Below are 21539 nucleotides of genomic sequence, written 5' to 3'. Positions count from 1 at the left end.
AGCCTTATTTTTGCTGCTGTCCTAGGGTCTGGCTCTGCTGAACATTGTTCATGCCTTAGTCTGTATTCTGACTGATGGTTTCTGTTCTTTGCCCCAGTTCTTGTATGTAATAATTCTATTCATACTTGGCAAGCTAACTCAAGACAGGTTCTACTATTTGAATGAAGGCTTCCCAATCATGAATATTATAATAATGGTTACTATTTACTGAGCACTTAAGATGTGCCAGGCCCATGCTAAATAATTTACATATGAACACACAGCACTTATTTCCTGACAGTCCTATTGCATAGGTTCAGGCTGGCTGGATAATATGTCTGAGGTCACATGGCTTGTAAGAGGCACTGATGGGATTCTAAACCCTAGGTTCTCTGACTTGAATGCCCGCACTCTTATAACTGTGTTTGTAATACCCCAGCCTCTGAACGCCTCAGCTTGAAAAATAAGTGCTTTGGTTAAGTTGTTGAATGCCAAATATGTGTTAGGCTCTTTATGTAGCGTCTCTCATATAGTCCTCTCAGTAGCTCTGAAATAATTGCCCCTATTCTGTGACTCATAGAGATTAAGCCTCCTCAGTTCATATGGCCAGCAAATAGCAGAGCCAAAATTTGAAGCCAACTCCATAGCCCCTGCTCTTTCAAATGTAGTGATCTTTTCTCCTTCTGATCTCCCATACCACTTTTTACTCTTTTTATGGTAGCTGCTGAGTTCAGGTCCTGCGTAGCAGTATGGAAGTCTTGTACCACTAATTAAACTGGGTTTATGGTAAAAATATTTCTTGCTAGCACACTTCCAAAAAGCATTTAAGTCTACTACTAAACCATAATCTTAGGGGAGGGTGTTGGGGATCATGTCTTGCTTACTTTTGTATGTCCAGTAAAGCTCAGGATAGTGCATGTTACACATACCGGCTATCTAAAACAAAACAAAGCAAAACACCACAAAACAACAACAACAAAACACTAGTTGAACAAATAAATAATCAAAATTAAACTTAATACAGTCATTTTTAGTAGTGTAGCAAATGGCCCTCTCCCCTAAGAGTTTTTTTGCTTTCTTGTTTACTTTCTTTCTGTCATTTTAAAAAGTGTTTCTCTGAAACACCTACAGCCATGAAAGCAGCCAGGAACAAAGTGCCATGATTGATTCACTAAAAAGAAAAAATTAGAGGGCTCCAGTTGAAATGTGTAGATGACAGATTAGAATAAGAAAGCATAGTTCCACAGGCTAGAAAGCCCAGAGATAAACCCACACACATGTGGTCACCTTATCTTTGACAAAGGAGGCAAGAATATACAATGGAGAAAAGACAGCCTCTTCAATAAGTGGTGCTGGGGAAACTGGACAGCTACATGTAAAAGAATGAAATTAGAACACTTCCTAACACCATACACAAAAATAAGCTCAAAATGGATTAAAGACCTAAATGTAAGGCCAGACACTATGCAACTCTTAGAGGAAAACATAGGCAGAACACTCTATGACATAAATCATAGCAAAATCCTTTTTGACTCACCTCCTAGAGAAATGGAAATAAAAACAAAAATAAACAAATGGGGCGTAATGAAACTTAAAAGCTTTTGCACAGCAAAGGAAACCATAAACAAAACGAAAAGACAACCCTCAGAATATGAGAAGATATTTGCAAATGAAGCAACTGACCAAAGATTAATCTCCAAAATTTACAAGCAGCCCATGAGCTCAATATCCAAAAAACAAACAATCCAAAAATGAGCCCAACAATAGAACTACGTATGACCCAGCAATCCCACTACTGGGCATATACCCTGAGAAAACCATATTTCAGAAAGAGACATATACCACAATGTTCATTGCAGCACTATTTACAATAGCCAGGACATGGAAGCAACCTAAGTGTCCATCGACAGATGAATGGATAAAGAAGATGTGGTACATATATACAATGGAATATTACGTAGCCATAAAAAGAAATGAAATTGATTTATTTGTAGTGAGGTGGATGGACCTAGAGTCTGTCATACAGAGTGAAGTATGTCACAAAGAGGAAAACAAATACCGAATGCTAACACATACATATGGAATCTTAAAAAAAAAACGGTTATGAAGAACCTAGGGGCAGGACAGGAATAAAGACACAGATGTAGAGAATGGACTTGAAGACACAGAGAGGGGGAAGGGTAAGCTGGGACGAAGTGAGAGAGTGGCATGGACTTATATATATTACCAAATGTAAAATAGATAGTGGGAAGCAGCCGCATAGCACAGGGGGATCAGCTCGGTGCTTTGTGACCACACAGAGGGATGGTATAGGGAGGGTGGGAGGGAGACACAAGAAGGAGGTGATATGGGGATATATGTATACATAAATCTGATTCACTTTGTTATAAAGCAGAAACTAACACACCATTGTAAAGCAATTATACTCCAATAAAGATGTTAAAAAAAATCTACAAACAATGAATACTGGAGAGGGTGTGGAAAAAAGAGAACCCTCCTACACTGTTGGTGGGAATGTAAATTGATACAGCCACTATGGAGAACAGTCTGGAGGTTCCTTAAAAAAACAGGAATAGAATTACCATATGACCCAGCAATCCCACTGCTGGGCATATACACTGAGAAAACCATAATTCAAAAAGATACATGTACCGCAATGTTCATTGCAGCACTATTTACAATAACAAGGACATGGAAGCAACCTAATTGTCCATCAACAGGTGAATGGATAAAGAAGATGTGGCACATACATACAATGGAATAGTACTCAGACATAAAGAGGAACAAAATTGAGTTATTTGTAGTGAGGTGGATGGACCTAGAGTCTGTCATACAGAGTGAAGTAAGTCAGAAAGAGAAAAACAAATACCGTATGCTAACGCATATATATGGAATCTAGAAAAATGGTACTGATGAACTTAGTGGCAGGGCAGGAATAAATACGCAGATGTAGAGAATGGACTTGAGGACAAGGGGAAGAAGAGGCTGGGATGTAGTAAGAGAGTAACATTGACATACATACACTACCAAATGTAAAACAGATAGCTAGTGGAAAGCTGCTGCATAGCACAGGGAGATCAGCTCGGTGCTTTGTGACCACCTAGAGGGGTGGGATAAGAACAGTGGGAGGGAGGCTCAAGGGGGGGGTGATATGGGGATATATATATATGCATATAGCTGATTTACTTTGTTGTACAGCAGACACTAACACAACATTGTAAAGCAATTATACTCCAATAAAGATGTATTAAAAAAAAAAAAAAACAATGTGGTTCCAGACAGCAGGAGCAGTAGCAACTGAATACTTCAGCAGTGGTCAGAAATTAGTGAAGACAAGGGGACAGCCGCTCCCAGTCAGTCTGACTGATCAGCAGATGGAGAGCTCCAGGGACATGTGCCTGAAGGTTCCCACCTTCTCTTTGGGGGAGGGAAGGCTCTGGGAACCCACATATTGTAATCCTTAAGGGCCCAGGTATCTTGTTTTTGTCTGGAGGGACCAACATCTACCTGCATCTATCTTTTTTACTCCAGAAGGTGTTAGCCCGCCTCTTAGGAAGTTATCTCCTAGGTTGTGGTTTAGCAATAGAGAGATGGAGGCACTTCTTTCCATGTGGCCCAGTAGTGTTGGTCCTGTATCACTCAGAGCTTTGTTTTTCACCATCTGAACATCCCACTTCCTGCAGGGTGATACTTCTGCAAACATAGAAATCACTGCAGGTTGTCCATGAAGAATCAGGTTTGATTTTCTTTTTAAGGAAGCAGGGGAATTTGTAATGTATTTTGTTTGAAGAGACCTTTTACTGAGTTGTGTTTTGAAAATATGATGCCCTAAATGACCACTCCCCCGCCCTTTAATTCAGTGTCTAGTCTTTCTGTGGAAGCCTTAACAAACTGCATGTGTTAGAAAAGGGAAGGAAGCTTTGTTTAAGATTAAGTTATTAATGTCTTTGGGCTTTACTTGAACAGAACTGTCACCTCCTGAGATTTAGATATATGCTTCTTTCTAAAATAAAAAGTAAAAAATTGTTTGTTTTTTTTAAAGACTCAGCCAGTATCTCAGCCCTGGTTCTGGCTGAGATGCCTGCAGAGTAAGACAAGGGCATGATAAGGCCAAGATAATGTGTCTTGAGGTAGGGCAGAAGGACCTATGCCAGAGAAGCTTATGAGACCATCAGCAGGACTTTTTTTTGGAGAAGAAAGTTATAGAGTGACTTCCAAGTTTCTATTTTGGTGGCTAAGTAAAAGGTGGCATCATTGACTGGTGAAGGAAGTACCAGAGAAAGACAAGGTCAGTTTAGACGTGCCGTTTGAAATACGTGTGGTCAGTTGGAGAAGTCAGCACCTAAGGCATGTATTTATTTGTAACAGGACTAATATCAGAATTTTTAAGTTTCTTCCTTGCCATTCTCAGGTTTATTATGCTATACCAATTTGCCTTTCCCTAGAACAATCTTTTAGTGCTGTTTTCCGCACTTAAAAAGCATTTGAATCTAGAAAAAAACTTATGTCTGTTCCTGTCATGTAAGAAATTGATTGGTCCTTTTATTCTAGTTATTGCCACGATCTTAATAATTTCTTTCTTCATTCTTCCCCATTTTCATGTTACTAAGGAATTGTCAGTGCATACTAGCCTATTATGACATTTAAAATATTTTGTATAGAGGAAAGTTTTTTTAAAGTTTGTTTTCTTTCTCAAGTAAGTCAGTTTACAGCCTCTGTTTTGAGGAGCTGAGAACAGCCTGAAGTGGGGTAAGGTGTAAATTAGGTTGTCTCTTAAGTGTGTTTTTTTTTTTTTTTTTTTTTCTTAAACACTGTATTGTTTCCTATCAGTTTCATTTTACTGGGCAGGAAACTGAAGCCAGGTTATCTCAGGGTCACATAGCTGAGTCCTGAGCAGTCTTCTACTCTTAGGACATCAGACCCTGAGAGAGAAGTGATTGGGATCTAATTGTTGAAGTAGTTAGGTTATATTGAGGAACATTTCTCCTGGAAGGGAGATAGAATATAAAAAACAAACCAAAAAATGCCTTCTAGAAACCCATGAGACATGACAGACTTCCCACTAGAATTTGAGTTATTTTGAGAGTATGCTGGTATGGAACAATGAAAAGTATTTGTTAGTTTTGCCTAATACATTGTGAGAAGGTAAGAAACATTCAGATTTGGAATTTGCCCCCAAGCAAATGAGGTTTTAGATAGTTTTAGGCATTTCTAAGAAGCAGACAAACAAATAGCAATTAAGTTGTTTTGGTTAGCTTTCTGGACATACATCCTTTGAATAGGGTTGGCTTTATGGGTAGACTTGAGTGGTTGGAGGAAGCACAGGGAGACTTCTCATAACTATTTATGTGGGCCGTTTGAATGCTTTGCTGCTGAAATATACCTACCTCTGTGAGGGGATGAGCTTTATTGTTTCAATAGCTGCAAGAGTGATAAGACCCAGAATAGGGACTGTCACTGCAAGGACATGATAGAAATGAGAGGACAGACTCAGGAGCTAGCCCTGCTTCTTAGGACATTACTGTCCTTGCTTTATGGGGGAAAAAAGCTTCAATACAGGCTCGTTGAAGTAATAGCACTGATCAGAGGGTTGATCTGACAGCAAAGATAAATAACATATCTAACTACTTTGAAAATAGTAAGAATTCTTCCAGTGTTGAATGTTCTTGTTATCTTTGAACAAGGAGACACAAAACCAGTAAGTTGAGTTGGTTTGACACAATTGGATCAAAGATGTTTTGATATTTAGAAATGTTTTGATGTTTATATATTTAGGCTGCTATAAGGTATTTAGAGAATATTTTTTTATTTTTGCACAAAAAAAGTTACACTCCACTTATAATTATTATAAAATATTGGCTATATCCCCTGTGCTGTACAAATGACATTTAGAAATAAATATAGAATAACTGAATTGCAGAGTTTTCAAACTAGAAGGGACCTCAGAAATTATCCTAGTCCAGTGGTTTTCAAACTTGATTTTAGCAGCTTTTTCCTTCAGAAATGAAACCTTAGGTGGAACCTCAACTTTTAAAATAGATAAGAATGATAAGTGGGTTCCTCTGGCCCTTTAAATCTTGATTGTTTGGGGTAAAAGCTCTTTATTGCCTGCAGAATCCCTAAGCACCTCAAGTGGCACAGTTTGAAAACCACTGATCTAGTCCAACCCTTTCATTTTACAGATGAGCAAACTGAGGTCCAGAGAGGTTAAGTGACTTGCCCAAGGTCACACAGCTAGTCGTGGAAGAGCCAGGACTAAATCTCAGGTCTCTTGATTCCCAGTCCAGTGCTCTTTCCACTACACCACACTGCCAGTAAGGTAGGTGCTGTGTTGACATTATATTCATAGCTACTAATAGTCTTCAGTATTTTCCAACTGATTTATGCTGGAAATGTTTATGCATTGAATGTTGAAGTGTATTATTCAGAAATGTGTAGGATATGGAAATACAGATTAGAATCACATAAATATCCTCTTCGAAGATATATATCTAGAATGTTTCCATTCACTTTTAAAAATTATTTTGAAGCAGTGCATTGTAACGTTTGAGACATTTTAGTCTGGTCAGTGATCAATATGTACGGAGTCAGAATATTTTACTGTAGATACTTTGACAGGAGCAGCGTTGAGACTTCTGTTTGACACTCCCATGGGGACCATGCCCTGCTGGCATTTCCAGTGTTGGACAGTCACCTGGCTCCAGAACATCTTTCACCAGCATGTATTGGGCATATATTCATTTCCCATTGAACTCTGCAGTTTCCCTCAGTTCTTAGTGTGCCTGTACTTTCTATCTCTAACTTCTCTGTCCTTTATAATCTGATGTGTGCAAATTATCACTGGGGTTCTACCCTAAAGGGACATAAAGGGCGATTCATTGTAGAATCCTCTAGCCCCTAAATGATCTCTGTTGTCAAGTCAGTTTCCATTCACATCCCTCCAGTTTTATCAGACAAAGACTATCCCTGGGCACTAGGAAAGTGGGAAAAGTGTCTAAAGTATCTAAACCTAACCAACCTAAAATCAAAAAAAGGTGTGCAGATGTAAATTCCCTGGCAGTCCAGTGGTTAGGCACTGCCATGGCCTGTGTTCAGTCCCTGGTTGGGGAGCTAATATCCCACAAGCCACACGGCAAGGCCAAAAAAAAGGCACTCAGAAATCTGTAGCTACTGTGATTTGGTAGAATTCTTATGGGGAAATTTCCCAGGGAAAATAGATGCTGCCACTGGTCTAAGGATAGAGAGCTGGTCTTGTGAGGAGAGCCAGCTACTAGGTAAAAAATTAGTTGGGGAGCTGTGCTTGCAGTCAAAGTGGAGGTGATGCATTCCTATCTTACAGACTACACTGAGTTCGTCTCTTAGAGATACGTTCAGTCAGAAAATATTTCTTTAACCCTACTTCTGTTTGAGAATCTAGGAGCAGTTAACAGGTCTCATCTATAGAATGTGTTCCTTCTGAAAGACAAGTACAGTTTTGTGTATCACATGATGAAATGCAGTCAGGGTGTGCCTGCCCTGCCCTAAGATCTCATGACTTCAGACAGGTCACTTGTGCTCTCTGGGCATGTGTTTCCTCTACTTTAAAAGAAAGGGGTTTGCCCCAATCTTTCTTCTAATCCCAGCTAGATCTGTATGACTGCTGATTGATTATCTTGGTAGCCCAAGGTAATGTCAGTCCCAGACATTACGTTGTTTTATTGCATTAATTAAGTTAATGAATTCAGTTTGATCAGTGCTTTCTAATAGAACTTTCTGACATCATGGAAATGATCTGTATCCGTGCTGTCCAGTACCATAGCCACTAGCCACAGGTGGCGATTACACTTGCAATGTGGCTATTGCTACTGAAGAACTGGATTTTAAACTTTATTTAATGTTAATTCACTTTTTAAAATAAATTTATTTATTTATTCGTTTAAGTTTTGGCTGCATTGGGTCTTCGTTGCTGTGTGCGGGCTTTCTCTAGTTGAGGCGAGCGGGGTTTACTCTTCGTTGCGGTGTGTGGGCTTCTCATTGCAGTGGCTTCTCTTGTTGAGGAGCATGGGCTCTAGGTGCGCGGGCTTCAGTAGTTGTGGCACGCGGGCTCAGTAGTTGTGGCTCGCGGGCTCTAGAGCACAGGCTCAGTATCTGTGGCGCACGGGCTTAGTTGCTCTGCGGCATGTGGGATCTTCCCGGACCAGGGCTCGAACCTGTGTCCCGTGCATTGGCAGGCGGATTCTTAACCACTGCGCCACCAGGGAATCCCTGTTAATTCACTTTTAATTTAAGCAGCCACATGTGGCTTGTGTATTGAACAACACAGCTCATAGATGTCCTCTGACATGGAAGTCAGACATAGCTTGGATCGGTGCAATAGGTATACCTGAAGAATTCACCAAAAGAGTGACGCTGTCGTACCTTGATGAATCTTCACCAAATACAGTTGATCCAAGGGTAATTTGTTAGAAATCAAGTGTTTGCTTTTGAGTGAAAATGTTATCTGCAGAGTGGAGATCAGGCTTCCTCTTATTTGTGACCGAACCACATGAACTTCAACTGAAAGATGTTTGCTAATTTGATGAGAAGTGGAACATTTTCTCCTGTGCAGTCATGTGATCATTTAGGCCTCAGCATGGGTTTTAGTGAATTCCCACAGGTCTAGGAAGCTGAGTTTAGAAAGTTTCTGGCCAGTAAAAGAATATTCTGTTTATATTACAAGTTCAAATGTGAGTGTCCAAACTATGCTGGTTTCTGAGTACATTATGAAACAAACTCTTTTTCTTCCTCCCTCAGAACCAAAGAAAATGGCTTTGACAGAGAGCCTTTGCACTCAGAACATCCAAGCAAGCGACCATGCACTATTAGCCCAGGCCAGCGGTACAGTCCAAATAATGGCTTATCCTACCAGCCCAATGGCCTGCCTCACCCCACCCCTCCTCCACCTCAGCATTACCGTTTGGATGATATGGCCATTGCCCACCACTACAGGGACTCCTATCGACACCCCAGCCACAGGGACCTCAGGGACAGAAACAGACCTATGGGTAAGACTGAAGGATCTCTTCACTTCTTTGGGGACTGTGTGCTTCAAGACTTGCATCATTACTTCTCAGCTAAACTTGAGGCTTGATATCTGTGATGGGGTAAAAATTCCCTTTCTTTATGTAGTGTCTCCTTTATGAGAAAACTTTGTTGGTACTACTGTGTCCTTTAACAGCTGTGCTTTCTCTCTCTTAATTACTCACGTTCTTTGGGACAGCAGGTTATTATTTGGGGAGGGGGGGCATCTAAATACAACCTCCTGAACTGTATTAACATACGCAAAACAAGTTTTTAATTTTTTTTTTAATATGAGGGATTTCGTATGTAGTTAGTCTGCCACAAGTATTTTTAAAAAATCAGTTTATTTCATTCTATCTTTTATTTCAGATAGTCTCAAAGTTCATTTGGAGTTTTCCAGTCTCTGTGATAGTCTGTATTTGAAAAATACAATATGGTATTATTATGTCTGTGGTTTAAGTCAACAGATGTTCTTTGAGGAATGATTTAGTACTTTTTTTTGTTTTCCAACTTAGAAGTGTCAGTGATTCAATTTAGTGTTGACAATTTAGTGTCAAAGATCAGAATACCAAAGAAGGGAATGAGTTTGGGTAAATACGTGTTCTGTTTGCCTGTGTTCATTCCTTCTTTGCATAAAACTGTTGGAAGTGAAGCATTTAGGAGACACTGTCTTCTAAAGAACAGGTGGTCACCATGAAAAATGAGAAGGAAGACGAATAGGTAAGTTTTGATACATGATCAGTGTTTGAGGTGATAGCATTAGAGCACTGTTCCTGTTCCTGGGGCTTCTTGAATTCTTGATTTTTCGTGAGTCAATCTAGTGATAAACTGAGAGCAATAGTCAGCCCTCTCTCTAGTCTTTTTCTGTCCCCTGAATCCATGCTGTCCAGCAGCAGGACTGCCTTTACCTCTTAGCTGGTTGCTGGCAAACTTCCCTGACATGGGACGGTTTGGTGGGCAAGATACTGGAAGCAGCACAGGACGAAGTCCAAGTAGAAAAGCAGATCACAGAGCTGAAGGCTCAGAACTTGGGAAGCACGGCCAGTTCCCTGCCTGAGTAGTAGGACAACGTTTTTTTTAGCCACAGGCAGAGAGTGTGTGGTGAGCAGAGGTTTATGTTAGACTTCTAACTAGGTTAGTAGGACATAGGGGCTTCCATATGTAGGGTCTTTTGCTTGAAAACACAACCCTCCAAATGTTTAGAAAGCAGAAAGGTTGAGGGGAGGGACGATGGAGGCCCTGGATGTGAGATAGTAAAATAGTAGTTTCACTTCTCCACAACATCATTTCTACATTTATATAGTGTGTCAGACAAATGGCTAAGCATATAATTTGTTCTTTCTTAATAACCAATCTGTCTAATGTTCTCTCAGGTACCATTTCGAAGAGCTCTCAAAAATGGTTATGTTATTTCTCAGTCTGGACTGATATTTTGACCCTGAAATCAAATGCGATAACAGCTCCCTTCAAAGCAAAAGCCTCGCCATTTATTTATGACTAATGCCCTCAAACCATGATTGCTTATTTTCAAATAGAAGTGGAGTTACCAGGTCATTGTAAGACCAACTCAAGATACCCCACTTTGTAAGTGCCAGGAAATGGCCTATTTCTTAGGCAGCAGATTCTATTTTATGAAATATTAGTTCCAGTACACTACAGAGTAATCAACAAGGAACTAATTATGCTTATATTCAATGATTATGTTTTCATCTAGTAATATAAAATATTCCTTTATGGGTTATATCTGTACCCACTGGTTTTATGTTTTTTTTATCAGATTTTTTTTATCAGACCATGTTCCTTACCTTTTAATTATATTAGCTTATAAAACTAATAGTGGTAGTCTTTATAAATATACTCAACTACTTAACTGTCCCTGAAGTCTGGCCTAGTTTATTATGTGTTAAAGTAAAGTAAAACCTTGACGTATGAGTAACAAATCATGGTGTTACATCAGGCCGCCATTTTGAGAATATAAAAATGGTCATAAATGTATACTTAGTCTGGTACGATTTATAAATGTCTATTATATGTAGAGACATATTTGCTGAGACGTGTACTCACTAGAATCTTTTAATAAAATAATTTTACAGGCAGCATTAGTTTATAAATAAACTTAGATTTTCAGCCTAGTTAGGAATTGGGTAAGACTCAACATTAGTGTCAGATTGCCCACAAATGAAAATGTGTTTTAATGAGTCTGAACTGCTTTCCCCTAGTACATCCCTCTGGTATTATGGATATAAATAAAAATTGTGTGGTGATGAATATTTAAGTATCTGAAATAGAAAAATTAATAAATGTAAAAATTTGAGTTGTTTTATTTTTTCTTTTTAAAGATTTGGCTGTATCCAACAAATGACCTTCAGAGCTCAAAAGCAGCAAACATATGAGACCTGTATTTTTTCACCAAGTACTTGGGCTCAAACATGTTTCTAATGTACTTATTATTTTTCTATTGTTGTTAAGTGAGATGATGCTTAGCACTGTTCCACAAATGCTGTTATCCCATTAGCCACAGACATCCTATTGCTCGTTAATATTATTCCCAGTGGTAGAGCTCATATCACCATTGATTTAATCTGCTGAAGTTTTGAAACTTTTAAGACTTCTGAAGTTTTTGGTCTTTATATAGGCCAATATAGTAAGAAGCCTCCATCATGAATCTTAACACTGCATTTATATCTTTATCACTCTCCAGTTGTTTTCTGTGATGACTCATTTCAATGGTAGTGCTTTTTCCCTAAAACACAGGCAAAAAATAAGTCAATAAAAATAACATATTTGCAAACATTTCAACTTGAAATTGTCACAACAGAGAAATAACTAAATATTACTCTTCTCCAATGTCTTTTCTATTATGCAAATTATTAAAGCTTATTTGCAATTTTACTTTTTTACCAATAGGTGGCATTGACAATTTTAGCTTTAAAAATGTATTTCAGAATATATTCTAATTGGAGAGGAATGGTGCAGTGTTTTATATTTAGCTTTTAATTTAGTCTGAGAAAGCTGACATGTATGTGCTCACTTCCATCAGCTATAAATTAAATTGTATTTTCATGGTTGGCTGAAAAAAGTCATATGACTCATTATCTTTATTTCCCTAAATCAGCTAAAAGGGGATTTCTAACCACTCAGATTTCACAAAAAGTGGAATGCAGTGTCTCATAACTTTTATTGTCATTTAACTCCTACATAACTCCCTCAGAAAAAGAGCCTAGGTGTCTATAGAAGCCTAAACCATGTCAAACTTAATTTGCTATTCAGAGTAACAGTGAGAACTGGCAACTAAAATAAATAGTTTTAATTGTTTAAAATGGAAAATCTTGCCATAGCCTAGTGCCTTTCCTTGATAGTAGAACATGAGGTGTTTTACACAATTTGTCAGAAGAGCCACACGTTTCTAGGTATCTCTGATAGACCCTTTCTTTCACCCTGTCCCTTTAGGAAGACACATTAATTTTTTATTTTGATAAGCATCCTGGCTAATTGCTCATGTTCGTTACTATTGTTCTCACTTGGTAAGTGTTTCCTTATTACCTTTTCATGGTAGCATCTTAATTGTGATGCTAAAGAGCATTAATATTTATGTTGTGGACTACAAATTAGGATTTTTAGTTTCTTAGCTTGGATTTATGGTATTTGTCCAAAATTATATCTGGTATGTTGATTTTGTTTTCATAGAGGATGTCCAATTTATTTTTATTTTTTACTTTTTGATAAATTGAATGAGTATATTTTGCTTTTATGTTATGCAAGCCCTCTCTTCATGGCCTAATTTTATCATGAAGGTGTATGTAATAGGATTGTGTTCATTTATACTATGCTGAAATGTGGAATAGTTTTACCATGCTTGTTTTAGAAAAGCATATCCCTATTCATGTAAAACAATTTATGCTATCTTCGTTTTTAATTCAGGAAAGCCACACTTTGAAACCACTTAATGTATACTTGTGGTTTCTTGTATTTATTAAGATTCAGGATATATTTATATTTTCACTTAGGGAACATTATATGGATAACTGGCTCAGGGCTTGGTATCTCTTCATGTGTAAAAGAAATGGTTCTGACCAGATGACCTCTAAAATTCCTTCTAGTTTTCTAACATTTTATCATTCTATGAGAGACCCATGAGGTAATTCTGAATCTGAATATGACTCATGCCTCCGTTCAAAAATCGAATATATTTTCACATCCTTTAGTTTGCCCACATAGTCTTTGCTAAGTGCCTATGCACATATGGATTATGTCCTTAATGTTTTAGGGTGATTCAACCTTCTTTATATTTATAGGGTTGCATGGCACACGTCAAGAAGAAATGATTGATCACAGACTGACAGACAGAGAATGGGCAGAGGAATGGAAACATCTTGACCATGTAAGATGTTGGTAATCATTTCAAAAAATGTTTTGAAAACAGCTGGAGTGAGGTGACATGATAAAAGTGTGGGGATGCTTTGAAGGTATTTTCTGCCATCCTTGAAAAGGTAATAAATGAGAATGTTTAAAGTAGAATATAGGATTTGATTTCTAAATTGATATCAAGGCCACTTATATAAGAGAAGTGTTTAGATCATGGAAAGGATTCCCTAAAGCCAGATCAGTGGGCTGCTGTTTTATTTGTAGAGAGTTATTTATTTTATCCAGTAATGGGATTAGTATTTGGAAAGATGGGTTTACTTCAGCTGAAATATCCCTGTCATGCCTCCCACATTTTATTCTCATTCCTATTGAGTTAACTCATCTATTGGATCTCTGTGTCAAATCTAACCTTTGAAAATATTAGACGGAAGGCTTCAGAATAAAATAGCATTCTTCATTGTCCTAAAATAGTTTGTTTTATTACCCACCAAAGTCTATGAGTTGTGGTGATTGATAATATATCCTTCCTTTCTCCCCCTGCCCATTTCTTCCATAGCTGTTAAACTGCATAATGGACATGGTAGAAAAAACAAGGCGATCTCTCACTGTACTAAGGCGATGTCAGGAAGCGGACCGGGAGGAATTGAATTACTGGATCCGGCGGTACAGCGATGCTGAGGACTTAAAAAAGGGCGGCAGCGGTAGCAGCAGCCACTCCAGGCAGCAGAGTCCTGTCAATCCAGACCCAGTGGCGTTAGGTATCTTTTCTTCAGATGGACATATTGAACAGATACTTCTTATGCTATTAATGCCGATTTTATTTTTAACTCGTCTTTTCAAAAATGAAGGCTATACAGGGAATTGTAGAACAATAAACACTTTATATCCTCAAATATGTCTTGTCTGTTAGGCAGATTGGCATAGAAAGAGGCAGTTACAAAAATTAAACTCCTTTTCTAGGTTAATGTTTTGGGCTTATGACAAAGCTTCAAAGCTGGACCAGAATTTCACATGAATCACTAAAATGCATGCTCCTTCATAAAATAGCTCTTTGGACCCTGTCTCCAACCTGCAAAAACAAAATCTCTGGGAGTGGGCTTGGAGCTTCTAGCAAGCTCTCCGGGGAATTCTGCTGCACCCTAGTGTTGGAGAGTAATTTATCTCAAAACGCTTCCAGGAAGAGACCTAAGGGCTCTATAGTTTGCCCACTGCCACTTGAAAATTAGTGATATAGATTTAGCTCTTCCATGACCTTAACTTAGATGGCTTAACTGTGATTTTATTAATTCTAGTAACTTACAGGACTATTAATATAGCAGTGCTTTAGAAATTGAATGTGTACATGTGGCCGTATTTAGTATTGAGATTTGGGAATTGTTGGGGTTATAAATAGAAAGTAATCCCAAGTACATGGAAAGAAAATTTGAACCTGAAATAATTTTTGAGAGGCCTGTGGGCTTTTTCCTAAATTAATAATAAGCTACTGTCATTTACGTTGCTGGCCACTACTTGTATATACAGTCTGAGTCAACTTAATGGAGATGGATTTGTGTTGACCCCTGTTCTCTCATCTCATTTTTCTTATGTGTTTAGCCCCACACCTGCTACCTAGCTTAGGTTAGGGTACAGTCCATGCTGTAAAAACAAAACTAATTACCTGTGTGCAGATTAAGCTCGTGACTTTGGCCTCATTATCATCCATGGCTGATTATCAAATATTTAAAACTTGAAGTATATTATCTGACTATTGATCACATTATTTTTTTTATTAAAATGATTCCTAGTCATTAAAGTTTCCTTTGCACTTAGGTTCGTCAATTCCTGCTAATCCCTGAATGCTGAATGTCTATTGCCATAATAAGTATTAAATAAAGGAAGATTCCAGGTCATTTAATTTACCCAACAAACATTATTCTAAAGGATATTTTAAAGAGAAAAGTGTTGTTAGCTTATGTTAAGGCAAGCAGTGAAAATAGGTTTAAGTTTAATTTGAACCAAATTAAACCAAACTGTTTAGAATAGAATAAGCATCTTGCTTTTTACTTCTGTATTGTGAACCAAAATTGGCTAATAATAATAATAATAAAGAGAATATTTGTAATCATCCAATCTAGGCAAAAATTGAGGGCCTTAAATTAAACAAAACTTTGGGAGTAAAAATATCCATTTTAGCTGGCTCTATTTAACAAATGCATCGAGTCAGTGCTTATTTGTTGAACCTGGCTTACTGTGTGTCAGGCATCATGCTAGGCACTGTAATAAAGGAAAAATATTCTTAATTCCTTCCTTTGAGGAACTTTTAAGCTAGTGGAAGAGATAGGCAAGGAGATAGCTAGTGGTCATACCAGCAGGCCGCTCAATTCAGTCCTCTGCACTGACAGGATTAATATTATCTGCTGTTTATTGTAAAAGAAAAAATTCAGAAATGGATAGGATTTCAGACCTATGTGAGTTATATTCAGCACACTGAACATAGGACCGTTATCATGTAATCATCTATAGTCACGCATTCTAGTGATACAAGTGTTCATCGTTCTCCAGGAAGCTAGGTTTAGTTTCCCTGTTATGTAATCAAAAGAATAAACTTGGTTTTAAAAACTCCTTAAGAGTACACAAATCACATTACTTTTAATGATGCTTAATGAATTCATATTTTTGGTAAAAAAGAGATCGCTTTGGTTTTAAGCTTTTATAGATTGTATTTTTCAAAGACTACAAGTAGTTCATTTCTTTGTTGGGACTCTGTTAAAACAGTCCTATTCTTTAGGGACACAGAACCCTAGATTGCGTTTTAAAGAAACTTATCACAGCCATAGGGAGAACCTGTCAAGAGCCACACAATATGCAAGTTTTAGCATCCAACAGTTATATTTCCCTGGTGTCTTTTGCCAGTAGATTCCTGAAGTCTTCGAGTTCCATCCATCTTCTGAGCTGGGCTATGGCTATAAATAAGGCAGGTAGTTTGTAATATGGGGCACAATCATTTACATTAAGTGCTTTCTGAGGTTTTCTCTTAGGCTTTGGAGTCGAATGTATTAGTGTGTGTAATTAAAGGATTAAGGATATTGACTGATAAATTTATGGATATGGATTTATGGATATAGGCATATGGATATGCCTAAGAGCTCCGTATCCTATGATTATTCTACATGTGTTTCCTTTAGCTGGATTCTCTTAATTCTTAAGCTGCTGTCTGGTCTCAAATGAGACCTTCAGAATAATGTTATAGAAGATATCTTTAGTTCAAAATATTGCCCTAGTCACATTCCTATCTTAGAAACAATGACAACATTTAGTCATACACTCATTTTTAGCATTTTAAATTGTATTTGGTGACTGTACAGAGAAAAATGTAACTTCCATAACTGTTGTGTTGTGTTTGTTAAACTCATTCCCATTCTCGCTTTTGAAATATATCCATAGTATTAAGTCAGTTTGAGGGATTGGTAAGATAACATGATTAATCTATTACTAATTGAATTTGGGGAGTTCCCCCCAGATATTAAGTAAAGACTATTTTAAATGAGTAGCCTCTTAAACAGTTTTAAAGCTGAGTACACACTAAGTCCATAATGTTATTTCTACTCTTTAAGTCAAAAACAGGTTGTTATCTTGAAGGACTTTTGAAATAATACACTTTTCCTTGAAATAATAGATTTTAATTATTTGTATTATTATTATAACTCACTTGCTTTCCAGGAAAAAACTCCAAATATCCAAGTCTTAAGAAAATTGGAAAACTATTTTTTTAAACAATTTTTAATTTTTTTAAACAATTTAAAAACTATTTTTTAAACCTCAGAAAGAGGTTTTTGTTTTAAATGAAATGATACATCAACTTGATCATTCACAGAAGGCTTAGAGATTCATAAGTTTGTTGAATTAATACCACCTCCTGCCTCAAGTAATTGGTACAGAAATTAATATTTTAAAATTCCTTTGGCTGACAAGTTTTATCACTGTCACATGATTGAATTATAGAGTTTCTCATTAACTGTCTCAATGCTCAGGTAATCTAGCATGAAAGTTAAAGGCACAGGGTTTGAGCAGATGTCTGGATCTGAATCCCTGGTTCTTCTTACTAGTTTTGTGACCTTTGGCAAGTAACTCTCTGCCTCAGTTTCTTCATCTGTTAAGTGGGGATGGTAACAATACATATTTCATAGGTGTTTCTGTATTAAATGAGTTAACAGTTATACAGCATATGGGACAGTGCCTGACACATAGTAGATGTGCTATAAGGAATAGCTATTATTATGATTTCTAACATGCAATCTCACAGTTTAGAGAGTAGCGAGCCGTACATAAAATTACTGTTATTGCTTGGCACACAATTTTATGAAATTATAGTAGATTCTTAGGTATCTTTTCATTCCAAAAGTATTTCCAAGCAGTAATGTTTGGGTGGCTAATTTATATAATAGGCACAGAAACAAGAAAAGGGGAATTCCGTCTTAAATACAGTAAATCTGTTATACCTTTGGGACCCTAATTCATAATACAGGGCTATAGAAAAATAGTTTACTCCCATCCAAAGGAATATATTTTTCTACTTCTATACTATCAGATCATAAAAACCACAAACAAGTTATTCAGAGTATATCTGTATATAACAGTTTAGATTTTATGTACTTGTATTGATTCCTTTTAAATTACATCATGAAATTCATTTCAAGACGATGCATCTGAGCTCCTAATGTAAAGTGCCTACTGTATTTAAAGAGTCTACTATATTTAGTATATTGGGTTAAAAAAGACGTGACTACTAGTTAAATATGTCCATCTTTGAAAAACAAGAAGAGATGGTTGCCTCCTACAGCATTAGGTATTTTTATTGTTAAAGATGAAAATCCTAATGTAGTTCTTGGCTTCTAGGTTGGGTTGGGCTTCTGAACATAAAGTTGAGATTTCTGGATTTATTATCCTTTAAAACAAAAATAAGTAACATTTCTAAAGATGAACTCATTTAACCCTTCCTTTCTTTTGATGGTTTTTGTAATAGATATTATCATGATCACAGCCTCATTCTGCCCACTACAGGATGAAGGCCATAACATAGGTGCTGCCAAGCTTTGAGCATTGCTGTCCTGGGTCATATGAGGTCACATTGGTTCTCCAAAGGCCATCAGCTCATCCCTTCATGTATATTGATGGCGGCCCTTGCTGTATCTAGTATCCAATGGTCTCCATCTGTCGTAAGTGTAGTGCATCTTCCATCTCTTCCATACATCATAGATTGCTTTTTCTGTCTTTTCACATTTCTTAAAACATTTCCCCCACTTCGACTTGGTCTCATTTCATAGATGTATCTTCTGGGGGCTCCCCTCCTCCTCTTCTTTCATCCCCAAGCAGTTTGCATCCCAAAGTAAGCTAAACGTAATTTATAAGGTCTTTTCTATAATTTTTCCATCTTTCAGTAGTTACATATGTATACATTTCACATTTTAAACCATCTCGCACAGACTCTTCTGTTTTTGTTTCACCACTGCATTTTAGCACAACCATCTATTTTACAGCAACTTATATTTTATAGGTGGTCAAGATTTAATGGTTAAAAATTAGCTTCTTCAGAATCTGAGCCTTAGAATGTTTTGCATAAGTTTGTCTAGATTCACCAATAATCTAAAATAAGAAAGTCTTAAGAGAGAAGTTGTCTCTTGTAATATTGATCAATTTCAGGATTTGTTTTGGTTTTTCACTTTTTTTTTTTTTTTCTTTTTTGCGGTAAGCGGGCCTCTCCCTGTTGTGGCTTCTCCCGTTGCGGAGCACAGGCTCCGGACGCGCAGGCTCAGTGGCCATGGCTCACAGGCCCAGCCGCTCCGCGGCATGTGGGATCTTCCCGGACCGGGGCACGAACCCATGTCCCCTGCATCGGCAGGTGGACTCTCAACCACTGCGCCACTAGGGAAGACCTGTTTTGGTTTTTTAAACTCAGTTTTGCATATGTGGACTCTGTTATTGCTACTAGTTAATCAGAAGAGAAAATATTAAATTAATCATTCAGTTTCTGTAGCTATTAAAGTAGAATTTGTCAGTGAATCAAAATAGTTTCTGAGCAGTACCTCTACTGTCATCACTTCATTCTTTCTGTTGGTACACCTGATGCTTAGCTAGGACACAGTAACTTAGAACTGGAGGGGATATTGTAAAATATGTATATATATATATATGTAAATAGGTGTATATTATATAAAAAATTTTATTTGCCTTTATATTCTGCAGCATTTTGAGGAAAAAAACACTTTCTTAGGATAGGATTAAGAAAACTTTTGCTTGATTGTAGTTGGTACTTCTATCAGGGTTCTAGGTTAGGTGGAGTTTGACTCTATGTGAATAAGACAATGTATCATTGAGAATTCTAGGGAAATGTAGCCAAGAAGGTGAAATACAGCACAACTTTCCAGTATGGCATATGGATCCTCACGATCTATACAGACTGTATAGCACACAGGAAGGTGGGTGCACAGTTGACTCCAGTACACTATCTATCTTTGAGCAAATTTGGGGGCTATTCATGAGGTTTGAATAAAATTTATAAAAGTATCACCTAAGAAGTTTGAGGACTTCCCATCAAGGGTTCAGACAGTGAATTGCTAATTATAGACATAACTTCTCTCCCCAAGTGACATGTACTGAGGGAGTAAAAATTTACTGGTGTGTATTACTTAATCCAAACCTCTTCAATGGTTTTGTTTTGTCTAAAGTTTTGTGCCCTTTGGATGTCAGTGCTGGGTGAAAAAAGAAACTTTATGGTTCTCGTTTCACCTTAGTTTTTTTAAATAAGGAAATAAGTATACAGTTGGCCCTCCGTATCCGCAGGTTCCACATCCATGGATTCAACCTAGCACACATCAAAAGTATTTGGGAAAAAAAATTCCAGAAAGTTCCAAAAAGCAAAACTTGAATTTGCCATGTGCTGGCAGCTATTTACATAGCATTTACATTGTGTTATAAATTATAAGTAATCTAGATATGATTTAAAGTATAGGAAAGGATGTGTGTAGCAAACAAATTAGCATCCAAAGCAAATACCATGCTTTTTTTTTGTTAATTAAAGTGTAGTTGATTTACAGTGTTGTTAATTTCTGTGGTACAGCACAGTGGTTCAGTTATATATGCATTCTTTTAAAAATTCTTTTCCATTATGGTTTATCACAGGTTATTGAATATAGTTCCCTGTGCTATACAGTAGGACCTTGTTGTTTATCCATTCTATATATAATAGTCTGCATCTGCTAACCCCAAGCTCCCAATTCATCCCTCCCCCACCCAACCTCCCCCTTGGCCACCACAAGTCTATTCTCTATGTCTGTGAGTCTGTTTCTGTTTCACTCCTGGGTATATATCTGGATAAAACTGCAATTCAAAAAGATACATGCACCTCTATGTTCAGAGCAGCACTATTCACTATGCCATTTTATAGAAGGGACTTGAACATCCTCGGATCTTGGTCCCCTTCAGATACCAAAGGATGACTGTATATCCATTCTTACTGGGCAACCTGCTAAATAATAATGATGGGAGTAGCACTAACATCTAATCAGAGTTTAGGATGTGCCATGCCAAGCATGTAGTAGGAAGTACCTCGCTGAGTCCTCACAGCAGCAATCTCAAATGTAGTAGTATTGTCCCCACTTTACAGATGTGGTGGCTGAGACACGGAGAAACTAACTTGCCCAGTGTCACAGGGAGAGCAGGTGGCAAAGCCAAGATTCACCTTCTCTGGGCTTTAGAACTAACTCTTCTGCCTGTGCTGCCTACGGCTGGTAATTAGTATTTGGATAACTTAACATCAGTTTCCCTGTTCCCTATAAATATAATAGTCCATTAAAAAATATTTTTTATAAAGTTATAACTCTTTCCTTAACCCAATAAATGGAAAATTTTTTGTTTTCTTTTTTTTTTTTTTTGCTACTGTGGAGAAAGCATTTTTTTGTTTGTCTTCAGACTTTACAAATCTATTCTTATCCAGTAAATTATTCTTAAGCCAAAGTCTTTTCTCCTAAAAATAAATATCTAAAAGTTGTCTTAAGTAAATCTCTGTTTCACTGTGTCATGTGGCTAAATGTGAACTTGAACTTGACTGCACTTTATAATGATGTGAAAGGTAATTTTGACAAATCTAATTAGGCACGTGATATTTCTTGGAAGTCGTA

General features: G+C 37.3%; 1 protein-coding gene across 1 annotated transcript in view; it reads left to right on the top strand.

Annotated features, from left to right (window-relative positions):
* Nucleotides 1-21539, top strand: part of RUNX1T1 (RUNX1 partner transcriptional co-repressor 1) — a 130085-nt gene that overhangs the window by 88537 nt on the left and 20009 nt on the right. The window contains 3 exon segments of the mRNA XM_059994885.1: nt 8752-9002; nt 13314-13399; nt 13940-14141. Coding sequence (XP_059850868.1) covers nt 8752-9002; nt 13314-13399; nt 13940-14141 — 539 coding nt within the window.

Source organism: Delphinus delphis, chromosome 17, assembly GCF_949987515.2.
Source record: "Delphinus delphis chromosome 17, mDelDel1.2, whole genome shotgun sequence".
Lineage (NCBI taxonomy): Eukaryota > Metazoa > Chordata > Mammalia > Artiodactyla > Delphinidae > Delphinus > Delphinus delphis.
The sequence above is the reverse complement of the archived record's forward strand: the minus strand, read 5'-3'. Positions and strand labels throughout refer to the sequence as shown.